The 13,114-nt window shown below is 36.7% G+C and overlaps 1 protein-coding gene across 1 annotated transcript; it reads left to right on the top strand.

Annotated features, from left to right (window-relative positions):
* The first annotated feature begins 477 nt into the window (after nucleotides 1–477).
* On the top strand, nucleotides 478–2,531 carry LOC131300886 (chalcone synthase 1-like). Its single transcript, XM_058326899.1, has one exon. The coding sequence runs from the start codon at nucleotides 1,257–1,259 to the stop codon at nucleotides 2,235–2,237; it is 981 nt and encodes a 326-aa protein (XP_058182882.1). The 5' UTR covers nucleotides 478–1,256; the 3' UTR covers nucleotides 2,238–2,531.
* The last annotated feature ends 10,583 nt before the right edge of the window (nucleotides 2,532–13,114 follow it).

The following is a 13,114-nucleotide window of genomic DNA, read 5'->3' as shown; positions in this document are numbered from 1 at the left end:
CATAAAATAAGCCCAAATTGTGGAATTATTCATTAGAAACACTAAAGCATTAAAAAAAAAGAAAAAGAAAATAACTTAAGGGTCGGCAGGAACTAGCAAGGAAGATATAGCCAATCAAAAAAAATCAAAAAAGAAAAAGAAGATATAGCCGATCATAAGGAGTAAGTACGACAGGAACTAGAAACGCTTCATGCTTGAGGAGTCGAAAGGGAGGGAAGACAACAACCAACGACTGTGGACGGAAAATACTTGCACAAGGAATTCCTTGAGGCCTCTCTTTTACTATCTCCAACTCTCCACCTCTACTAAGTAAGTTTTTTATTTTCTTAACCAGTTGAGCTAATTGGTAAAATTTGTAGATCACTTTTGCATAAAAAATATAGGGTGGCCTCATTCAAAAAATTCGCTTCCGACCTCCAAAACTTATGAGCCGGCCCTGTATATAACCCACTCGACCACCAAGTTTCTCACAAACTCAACTATTATGCTCGCTCCTAGAAGCTTGTCCTAGCACCTACACATCACTAAAAGATCCGGCCCTCGTTGATCATTTATTTTTCTGGCGAAAAATGGTCAATGTAGAAGATGTTCGAAAGGCACAACGGGCTGAAGGCCCAGCGACAGTCATGGCGATTGGTTCCTCAACCCCACCAAACTGTATCGAGCAGAGCTCGTACCCAGATTACTATTTCCGGATTACTAAGAGCGAGCACAAGACCGAACTCAAAGAGAAGCTCCAGCGCGTCTATAAGTTAGATATAATGATCTTTTCCTCAATATGCAGTTTTGGTCATTCATTTTTTATGTTGCTTATATTAGGGGTGTTTGGGAGTTATATTTTTGGAATTTTACACTAGGTATTTAAATTAAATTATGGGTTGTTGGGAGCCCATGCTACAAGAAATTGACTTACAATGACAACCAAAAAATGTCACTAAAACGTTGTGGCATCTAGTTGGAAAAATATGCATACTATCTATAAAGTGAATTCGTATTAGGAGTGTTTATTGGTTCTTACGAAACTTTTTATTGGTTACTGTGAAATCTTAGTAAATGGCCATGTCTAAAAGCACGATGAAACATAATCCTTACTCTATATTTGATATTCCCACAAATGAACCTGGCGTCACTCAAAATTTATTTACTAACCCAAGTTTCGGGACCCATCTAACCAAGTATTAGTAAATGAATTTAAGAAAAATTGAGCATGACCAAGTTTAAACATTTTTCGCTATCACATTACAGGTGACAAATCCATGATCAAAAAGCGTTACGTGTACCTAACTGAAGAAATCCTAAAGGAAAATCCCAGTGTATGCGAGTACATGGCGCCTTCCCTGGACGCTAGACAGGACATGGTCGTGGTGGAAGTCCCCAAACTTGGAAAAGAGGCTGCCACAAAGGCCATACAGGAATGGGGCCAGCCCAAATCCAAAATCACCCACTTGGTCTTCTGCACCTCCACTGGTGTTGACATGCCGGGTGCCGATTACCAGCTCACCAAGCTCCTCGGCCTCCGCCCCTCCGTCAACCGCCTCATGATCTACTTCCAAGGTTGCTTCGCTGGTGGTACTGTCCTCCGCGTAGCCAAAGATTTGGCAGAGAACAACAAGGGCGCAAGGGTTCTAGCTGTGTGTTCTGAGATCACGGCTGCCATTTTTCGCGGGCCTAGCGACACCCATCTTGACGCTCTAGTTGGCCAGGCAATGTTTGGAGATGGCACAGCTGCTATTATCGTAGGCGCAGACCCGATACCCGGAGTTGAAAAGTCATTGTTCGAGTTGGTCTCCGCAACCCAAACCATTCTGCCCGATAGCGAAGGGGCCATGGGTGGAAAGATTCTCGAAGCGGGCAGTACTGTCCACTTTGTCAAGGAGGTTCCAGGGCTCATCTCCAAGAACATAGAGAAGGCCCTAACAGACGTGTTTCAACCCTTGGGAATCTCAGATTGGAACTCCATCTTCTGGGCTCCGCACCCTGGCGGGCGTGGTATTCTAGACCAACTGGAGTCGAAGCTGGGCCTTAAGCCGGAGAAGCTACGGGCCTCGAGGCATGTGCTGAGCGAATACGGTAATATGGCAAGCGCATGTGTGTTGTTCGTCTTGGATGAGATAAGGAAGAAGTCAGCGGAAGAAGGGCTCAAGACCACCGGCGAGGGGCTCGAGTGGGGCGTGCTCTTTGGGTTTGGACCTGGGCTCACTGTTGAGACTGTGGTGCTCCATAGTTTGTGCCCCTGAGTGTGGTTATTATTATTGTTATTATTTGTTTGTTATCATTCCATTGTTTTTGGAATGCCTTATATTAATGGAAGGTCTCACTCCATACTACATGGATGCTCATACGTACGGAGAGCCAAAAAGCTCTGTGTGAACGTTCCGACCTCAATAAATAGTATGGAGTAGTAAATGTTGCAGTAAAGGTCATGTGAACTCATAAATAAGGGACTTTTGGGCAAGAGCTCTACACATCTCTCCCCTCCCCATTGTAATCATTTGCTCTAGTATCGTAATCATGTTTCCTCCTTCATTCTATTTTATATCTCTAATAGCTTGTGTCCAGTATCTTAATCATGTTTCCTCCTTCTTGCATGGTTGTCTTATTGGTATCAGAGCCCTAGCATTTAAACACCATTTTCCCCCGATTTACTCTTGGGAGACTCGGCAAGAAGACAGCTAATAGCTACTCAAAGGCACAGACAGAGAGGGAATTTTCCGTTCTAACTTAGAATACATTAACATCTTCTCCATATAACTTTCTTTTAGAAAGTATGCTCTGTGATTGCCACTTTTGGTGGATCCTCCACATCGGAACTCTAAAAGTTAGATAATGGAATACCTATGTGTTCTAGCAAATACCTGTCCATGCTAAGCGGGTACCTTGAGACTTTGAGATTGTTGTCTCGGTTTTGAGCTTGGCTAAACAGAGCTATGTTAGAACACATAACTTGAGCATTCATATTTCATGATGTTCTACGAAGAAGACTCGGGAAAAATCAACTATTATAAGACATGGCTAGTTCCTTTTATTCCACTTCTCTTATTTAAGTCTCTTTTGTTAACTCCTCCTCCATCTAAAAATCGCTTTTATTCAGAGATATATCATCTTTATGAGGTAGAATACCTAGATGATGATAACAAAGTTCCGGTTACTAGTATTCACGTTATGTCTAGATTATCTTTACAACTTGAGTAAGAATAAAACAATCTAGCTTTTTCTTTTTTTTTTTGGGTTGATAAGCATGATTGAACCTATTCCAGCAATGAAGAGCATCATGCCTCCTTTGGTTGAAATTTGGCATATCAAAGTCTCTGTTTCACGACGCTGCTCTCGTGCTGAAATCTTTGTGCACAATTCAAGGTTGCAAGGAAGGCAATTTGTGTAGAAATCTACTAGAGGCCGGGAGCACACGCGATGCGTGTGCAACCTAAATTTTGACAAAATTTGACTAAACAATAATTGGGAGGCTATTGGGCATATGTAGGTCAAAATTCGAGTTGCACACGCATTGGTATCGGGTGTGCCCAGCCTATAGTAATATTAATCTTTTATGGGAGATAAACAATTAAATAAGCATTGTACATGCTATAATAACAATTGATAGATTGCACGTAATCGAATCATACGATACCTTGCTAACGCGGTTGTCGACGCCCGTAACTTGGAATGTGCATTTCCTTAGGCGTTAAGGACATGGACCATATAGCTTACACCAAAGAGATGTTCCAAAGTTATGAGACCTTCGCATATTTTTATTCTTTTTATTAGCTAACTTTGCATAAAAAATCTACAGTATACTTAATTTCAATTATTTTTCAAAACTGTACAGTCTTCAATTTTTTTTCCAAAAAATCCTCACTGGACAATCTTCATTTTTTTTTTCAAAACCCTAGGAAAAGGCCAATTTTCCAAAATTGACTGTGTTTGGTTTGGGTCTAGACTCAATACTTTTTTTTTTAGCATGGTTCTTAATAATTTTGCCCTTTCCTCAAAATTCAAACCAAATAAAGTGTGACTAAAGTGCGAAAAAGGCTACTGAACGTGGTATAATAAACAAACGTTTTTCATTTTTTAATTTGATTGCTTAATAAACAAACGTTTAAAACTAAACTAAAGGGGAAAATATGAAGAACACGGTGTTTTTTTTTTTGTGTGTGGTACGTACGTGAGATGGTTGAAGATTAGTAAATGTCGGACCGTTTTTTTATCATCTCTCCTAAAATGAATTGGTATTAGCGAAGGCTTCAATTAAGTCTTTTATGACATTGGACATCACACCCGCAAATTTATTTTTGGAGCGATCGTAGAAAATAACATTGTGTAATCAAATTCACGACACTCCAAACCCAACAGCAAAAGTAATTGTAACAGTGATACGCATGCATGCAGGTAGGAGTACAAATCTAGCCAAAGCTCTGCACACATTTGTCAGCCGTCTTCACAATTGCAGAAAACAAAAGGTTCGCCATTTTGGCATTCCAAAAATTGATGGAGAGGTTTCAAAATTAAACTGTATTAATATACAAAACAACGTCGTTTTGAAGACCTTTTATCAATTTTTGAAGTGGTAAAATCAATTTCCAAAACAAAATTGGGCTCTCTTTTTTCCTGTGAAAAACTAGGACTCTTTCCGGGCCGGTTCCAATTGGGTGGACAATGTTCCATTTGATCCTACCCTCTAATTTCAGAAAAATCGCATAACTCATGGAGTCCTGTTCATGGAGTGCGCCTCTCTCACGTGCAGTAATGGGCACGCACGATCCGTCCTTCCCCTTTCTCAGAAGGGCAGCAAAATGCTTGTGATTGTGACAGGTCTCCCCTCTCTCCTCTTTTCCCCCCTCTCTGTTCCTTTACTTTCGTTGAGTAGTCTCTCTCTGTCCTCTCTTTTCATCCTCTCTCTTACTTTAATACAGTACATAGCGGATGATAAAAGGCTAAGGGTGCCTCATGGCACATTGGCACTTGTTATGCGGGCCCCTCTAGGCAGTTTTGTGCGTTGTTTGTTTTATTTTTTGAAAAGTTTTTTTTGAAAATTTTTTTTTATTTGTAATCATTTTTTTTTCTCTTTTTACTTACGAAAATATTACTCACACAACGTACGGATCACTATCAGAAACACAACGTGTTGATGTCATCACGCCGTCAATGGAAACGACGTCATTTCGCTGAGAAATCCAGCACTAGCCGTTTCAGAAAAAAAGACCCAACCTTTTTCCTTTTTTCCTCCAATTTTTCTCTTTCCCATCTGTCAGGTCAAGACGAAAATCACCCAGGTCCCACCTTTTCCTCCATTTCCCACCGATTCATCTCAAGATTTACCGCAATCCCAATATCCCTTGCGTGCCTTGTGTAAGTGCCCGTTCCAGAATTGAAAAAAGTCTTTATTTTTTAAGAAAATGATTTTAAGTTTAAAAAATATGAGCTTATTGAATTTTAGAAATATATAAAATGGATCTTATTTGAAAGATTTTTAATATGATGAAAAAAAAATTGAAAATTTATTTTTTATTTACATTATTTTTGAGTTTGAATATGTAAAATAAGCTGCTTATTTTTTAAGAAAGTTTCTCGAATCGAGCCTAAGTCTGTTGACACAGACAAAGCGTGCACAGATTGTGCACAGATCCCAATGTGGGGCTTACTACGGGTCCCACGCAAAAAATCTGAACCGTTCATTAGATTTAAAATATTTTTTCAAAGGCTCCCGTGAAATATCAATTCGATCCAATACCTATAAGTACTCGATCTAATCATATAAGTTTTCATTCAGGTTCAAAGTTGAAAAAAAAGTTAGATGATTAAATCGAGTAGTTCTAGGTATCGGATTGAGTTGATTTTTTGTGAGAGCCCTTGAAAAAATGTTTCAAATTTAATGAACGGCTCGGATAATTTGTATAGGACCCTTAGTAGGCTCCACATCGAGATCTGTGCACGATCTGTGCCCTTTTGTCTGTGTGAATAGCACCTCTCATAACCCTTTTGGGTTCCTCCTCTGTACTAAAGGTGTGTGATTTTTGTGGGTTTTGTTTTTATTTGGGTAACATCTGTGTGGTTTGGATCTGAATTTGTGGGTTTTATGGCAGGGACGAAGGAGTAGAGAGAGAGAGGGAGTTAAAACGATGGCGCATAAGGTAGATCACGACTACGACTATTTGTTCAAGATCGTGCTGATCAGGGACAGGGGGTTGGGAAATCCAACATTCTCTCTGAGGTTTACCCATAATAAGTTCTGCTTGGAGTCCATATCCACCGTCAGAGTTGAATTTGCTACCAGAACTCTTTAGAGTTCTCTGTGATTCGCCGGTGGGGGCGGGTGGGAGGCCCCCCTCTCTCTCTATCTCTTCTCAGTATTTTAATCGTGAAAGTGGAGACGACATGTTTCTCGCGCTGTTCTTTTCATTTTTTTCTCTTCTTCTTGGCAAAACGATGACGTTTTCACGCTGATGTCATGACGGCATCAGCACGTTGTGTTCCTGGTTGTGTTCTATATATTGTGTAAGTAGCATTTTCGTTCCACTTAGTACCCCTATTATTCTCATAAAAAAAAAGTCAAAAACTCATTCAAATACAGAATTAGTGTCTTCCCAATGCAAAGTCCCGTCCGATCACATCAAACAAGGCATAAAATGATATTTTACAAATATGTCCTTAGTTTTCTTAGTAATAACAAAATTACCATTGAACACCTTCGCAGTTTATTTTCTTTTCACCGTTGTACTGAGAATTCTTCAAAACCTTTTTTCTGGTGTTGAAAAACTATTGATTAATTCTTCAAAAGCCTTTACAATATTGGATTGAACTAATTTTTTGTAGGAATTCATTACAATATACTCTCTTCGTCCTAATTTTTTTTTTCCCAATCAGTAATAGGTGATTATTCTTATTACTGCATCAAAGAAACATCGAGGGAGGCTTCCCTATTAACCCAGCTTGGAAAATCCCAAAGCCAAGTGATAGGGGTCTCCTGAGATAGGGCATATTTGGCTAAAGCATTAGCCACCCTATTACAATTACGAGGGACAAACATAAAGGAGCAAGAATTAAAACGACTACCAAAAGATAAAGTATCGCTAATTATGACTTCCAGGCTTGCTGTAATCTGTCTCTTCCCCTGTAACATGTTGATCACATTTTGCGCATCCCCTTCAACAGAGTATGAGCATCCAAATGAACAAATGGGACTGGCCAGTGCAATGCGAAATCCTTCTGCTTCCACCATTTCGGCTGATGCTCTTCCTAGAATAGGAACAGCCATAGCACTCAAAATATCTCCAGAAACATTCCTCAAAACCACTCCCACTCCACCGTTACGAGAACTCGGATCAAAAGCACCATCAACATTTATCTTAATCCTTCCATGAACTGGTGGTCTCCATAGCTTAGCATTACCACAATTCTCGGCACAAGTAGAAGCTTGATCTTTCTTAGTGGCCTGCAAAAAATAATCAAATTCCACCAATGCATCTTGAATAATTTTTGTTTCCGATTTCCAGTTCTGCTTGAAAGCCCAATTGTTACGCGCTATCCACACATGCCCAGTTAACCCAGTTCTATTCTAACTGGATAAAAAAATTAGTTGTATTTTTAAATTGGTAATAAATTTTATATCTAATATGAATTTTATTTGATAGATCTCGATTTGTTCTATAATACAATATTTTTAAAATCACATAAAATATTATAAATTACAAAATATAATCAATTGAAAAATAATACGAACTTTTAAAAAGAACAATTAAATTATGATGGAGGTAGTAGTTTAAGAATAATGAGTGATTTGAATTATTTTTGTGGGACTCAGACCCTGTTCGTTTTGAAATTTTGGATTTGGGATTCGCTCCCAACGCACGGTCTACAATAAATTTTTTCACAATTATTACTCTCATTTCTTTAACTCTCTCTCTACTCCTTACCCAAAATCCCAAATTTCAAAACCAACATGGTCTAAATGACCCTTCAGAAAATCAATTGAGTGTCAAATAGAGCTTTAGCAAACACACGTAGAAGCCATCCCACACAAATAATCCAAGACGTTTAAATCTGGAAAAAAAATCGTTTAACTGAATATCGATAAGGGCTTCATTTATTCATCTAATAATAATTTGTCCCTTAATTCTCAAGGACAAAAAAATGAATAATTTGATTAAGTTGTTACTGATATTCAATTGAGTAGATTTTTGAAGGGACCAGTAACAAATATTTAAAACAAATTGAATAGGTTGAATAATTTGTGCGGAATCCTGAGGTGGGTTCCAAACAGTCCAATATACACTTTTAGTACACATATTGGTGTACATATAATCGGGATGTTTCATTATATCTAAATACTAGCGCATTCCCGTGCCTGAAGGCACTCCGAATCGATAATCAAAAAATTATTCAGTTTTATCCCTTTCTAGGAATGCTTACACCAAGCACCATCAACCAAAAACTTAGAGACATGATCCATGCTAACCCTATCATCAGGCCAGAATATTTAACTGATTATGATAACCTAATCAAAATTCTTCCAAAATTATAATATGCCATTAACGTAAACCAATTGTCTGAAATGGAAAACCTTGGCTAAAGAAAAGATGGTAGAAAACTTTTTATCTGCTGCTATCCCTTGTCCCTAGGAAGCCTATCTTATTTTCAAAGACTAGTAAAAAAAAAACTAATGTAGAAAGCCTATCAAATAAAATTTTGTAACAGAACATATCTCCAGATTTTCAAAGAAATCATTTGGTAAAGACTTAAGTTTTTTTTTTTAAAAATACGGTAGGGGCAACCAATAAAAAAACTTGACAGTGCACACAAAGTCCCACCACCCCTTGGTAAAGACTTACCCGCACGTCGGGTATTACATTTTTTTTTTCTAGCCTGAAAGTCCACTGTTGATGTGCTTAATAGAAAAAAGGTTGAGATTGCTTAATAACAAAAAAAAAAAAGGGTAGACAGTGAACACAATTAATGGAGAAAAAATTGTACCAAAAAGAAAATGAGTAAACATAGAAGGACCCGAAATATCAATTTTTTTTACTCAATTGTAAAAAAAACATATTAAACAAAAGAGGAGATAGAGAGAACCATAGTGCAACCGAAAGAAAATTTACCGTAACTTTAATTCGGGCTTGGGAACCTGTGCATTGTATGGGACAAATAATTTAAAGTATAAATTATTTGCACATAGCGAATATTTGCATGTATTTTTAAACATAAAATGGGTAACATAGAAGGAGAACCCGAAATATCAAATCCTTTTAACTCAATTGTAAAAAAACAGATTAAACAAAAGAGGAGATAGAGAGAGAAAATGCGACCAAAAGAAAATTCACCGTAACTTTATTTTGGACTTTGAAACCCGTGCATTGTATGGGACAAATAATTTAAAGTATAAATTATTTGCACCTAGTGAATATTTGCATGTGTTTCTAAACAGGCAATCGGTTATACATTTTATTGAACAAATTCGCTTACTCGTGCGTAGCACGGGTTCACTGCTGGCAGTTGATACAATATCGACTAATTTACACTCTTTAAAATTAGAAGTAATTGCACAAATTATGGACTTACTTGCCAATAAGAAAAATCTGAACAAAATCATTAATCCATCGTGGAAAAATATATGGGTTCTTGTACAGTGGTATGAAAGAGGTACTGGGAAGGAGAATCATACTTTGAAAAGATAAATGACCTTATAAATCATGGGATTCGGCCGGGAAAAAAATAGGGGTCATAATTTTCATAGATGATTTTGATGAAGTCCGGTGTAAGATGATTTTGGTAGAGGCAGTGCTGATCCTCTTTGTCTTATTTCAATCCCTTGTTATCACCACGTTTTTTCTTCTTTTCCTTTTCTAGGATTCAAGGTTCCCTCTTATGGTGTATATCGAATTTGGTTATCTCGATGTACTCTTTGTCAAGTTCTAATAAAAATTTGTTGCTTATCAAAAAAAAAAAGAAGCAAACCCTCCAATCCATTCTGTTAATAGTAGTACCTCGAATTTAAGCTCAACGCAAGAATTCTTTAAAATTTTTTTTTCTGATCTTTCCTGTAGCAAAATAAACAACAAATGTAAAAGCCAATGCAAAGTTTTTTTTTTTTTTTTTTCTGATCTTTCCTGCAGGAAAAAATCACGGCTGTTAGCGAGAATGAAATTCATGGTTCACAGGTATTCATCCTGTGAACGAAACACTAAAGAACGAAGATACTCTACAAAAAATGCCAGAGAAAAAAACATCACAGTGATAGCATAATAAAAAAGAGATTTGTATAAAAGATGCCAGAGCAAAAAAGGTAAAAATGGTTGAGGGAAAAATATGCCAGAGGAAAAATCATAACAAAACAAACACGTCCCCGTTCAAAAAAACAAAACAAACACATCAAACCAAAGGCAAAAGATAACCATCTGTTATTTACCACATCATGGTGCCATAAAAATAGCCGCAGTAGGTCAATATCTTGGCAAATCGGTTGCTTCGGCGATCAATTTGCCAATGGGTGCAGGATTCAATGGTGGAGCGGATTTTGAGACAGGAGGAAAACCAGGGGCGGAGATCGAATATGCTTGGAATCCGTATCAAGCCTAGAGTCAGCTCTGAAGTTAATGTATTTTGATTCAGAAAATCTATCTTGGGATTATAATGATTAAATCTCTATTTTGGGTAAATTATACTTGATTAGCAAAAAATTTCTTGAAAAGTTATTTTATATTGCTCTCAAAATTCTTTGAAAAGTCGGGGCGTTATGTATTCATCCTGTGAACGAAACACTAAAGAACAAAGATACTTAACAAAAAATGCCAGAGAAAAAAACGTCACAGTGATCGCATAATAAAAAAGAGATTTGTATAAAAGATGCCAGAGCAAAAAAGGTAAAAAAAATGGTAGAGGGAAAAATATGCCAGAGAAAAAATCATGACAAAACAAACACATTGCCGTTCAAAAAAAAAAAAAAAAAAACAAACACATCAAACCAAAGGCAAAAGATAACCATATGTTATTTACCACATTATGGTGCCACAAAAATAGCCCAAGTAGGTCAATTTTCTATTAATAGTAATAGCGTACTTCTTCTCATAGGATCATTAATAGGAGAGATTAGGGCATTCTAGATCACGGGCCATTTCAAATGATTGAGTTAGAGCAAGTTTATCAGTAATCAGGTAAAAAAAACTTGTGAACAGTGTACATTTTTTATTTTACCTACTCACATTTCTTTCAATACTACACCAACACTATCTATTTTAACCTATCCTTTATTAAAATATAATTTTTTTCTTTCTCCAACAGTGCACCAAAGTGCAGTTTTTTAAAAAAAGAAGAAAGAGGAAGAGAGAAGGACGGAGAGAGGAGAGAGAAAATAATGTTAAAAATTATATATACTTGATGAACAGTGGAAAGGTAAAAATGGCTAAGTGCTGTTTATAAATGCATTTTACCTCTATGTTTACCTATTTTGCGTTAGGAGTACTTTTCCTCTTTTAATGAGCTAAAATAGCTACAAAGCTAGTTTACCTATACTGGTAAACTTTTTTTTTTTTTTTTTGATCAGATGCTGGTAAACTTGCTTTTAATGATCTAATACTATAAAGCCTGTCTGCAACTTCTAAATACCATACTTGCAAATTATGTTCCTTAAAATGTTAAAAATATCTCTAATAATCAGAAGCTTCTGATTAAACATGAAAAACTATAATAATCACCAACAAAACTCCAAACCATGAAAAAACATTAATGGGACCACTCATCACTTTCCCTCTTTTGTCAATAGGTTTGATGCAAACTCAGGCATACATGCATGGCATCAAAACACAGGCATTTCGTTCACGTAATGTATTTGGTTTTTTTGAACCATAGAAAGGGGGTTTAGCCGACTTAGCCCCGTGTATTAATTCTCATAAAAACTGTTGAAGCAGATGAACAAAAGATTACCTCACTATCGGTGTCTCGGTGATGTCTGCAATGGTCCTTATAGTTCAAAATCAGAAGTTGAAATTTAAAAATCATAATTAAATCAGAAGTTGGAATTGAAAACTAATATTAAAAGTTGAACCATAAGTTTTTCCGACATGCACACGTAAATTTTCGGAATGAATTTGTATGAACCATTAAACTTTCGCAAATTTCGGCAAATTTTAAGAGGTAGAGAGAGGAAACAAAACCTGGTGAAAGTGATCGGGAGCTTGTATTCACTGGCGTGAATACCTTTGCTTGAGTTTGTGGTTTGAAGGAGGAAAATAGTTATTCTGTCTGTGTGGAGAAGAGGAAGAGAAGATGGAAACTTGTATTTTGGGGGAGTTCGATTAAGATTAGGAAGGAAATAGGATATGCATAAAGTCCTATTATGATTAGGGAATGAAACCAATTAGGGAATGAACTGAATTGGTGGGGTTTCATAAAGTCCTATAAGAGTAGGGAAGTAAGGAAACCGAATTGGTGGGGTTTTAGAGTATATTTTTATCACACGAGTATTCATGTTTAAACCACCCATATTTTTTTTTAATCCCCAATTTCCATTCCATTCCAATCCTTTTATTCCGTTAGTAATTCTTTTTTTCTACTTATTCTTCTAATTCCGTTTTCACCGGTTAAAATTCCGTGACTTCTTTTATGCACCCATGAAAGCAATTTTCAAATCCTAGAAGAAAATCAGAAAGATTGCGAAGAAATTGGATATGCTGTGCCACGATTGCGAACAAAACTGATATCCCAAAACAAAGATTAAAAAGAAAACTCTCCAATCCCAAAAAAAAAAAAAAAAAAGTAGTACCTCGAATTTAAGCTCGACGCAGAATTTCTCTAAATATATTTTTGTTGATCCTTCGATGTTGGAATCCCTTTGATGAAGTAGCAAAGATTGATATTATTTCCAAATTTTCGGCTAGCTCCAAACATACCATTTTAATCCTCCTATAAATGTCAATAGTCGTTTAAATCAAATTTTAAATCTTATTTCCCAATTTACTCTAGATTTCTTACGCTGTAATCTCAGCCATAGAAAAAATGTGTATCGATCATAGGGTCCAAAATATAGGAGAAAATTTAGGGGATTTGAAAACTTCCCTGTCATATTATATAGATTCGTGCAAATTATTTTTTCTCAACTTCTCAAATGACGAAGCTTGTTTTGGCT

Source organism: Rhododendron vialii, chromosome 9a (genome assembly GCF_030253575.1).
Source record: "Rhododendron vialii isolate Sample 1 chromosome 9a, ASM3025357v1".
Classification (NCBI taxonomy): domain Eukaryota; kingdom Viridiplantae; phylum Streptophyta; class Magnoliopsida; order Ericales; family Ericaceae; genus Rhododendron; species Rhododendron vialii.
This window is presented reverse-complemented; position numbering and strand designations above follow the sequence as displayed.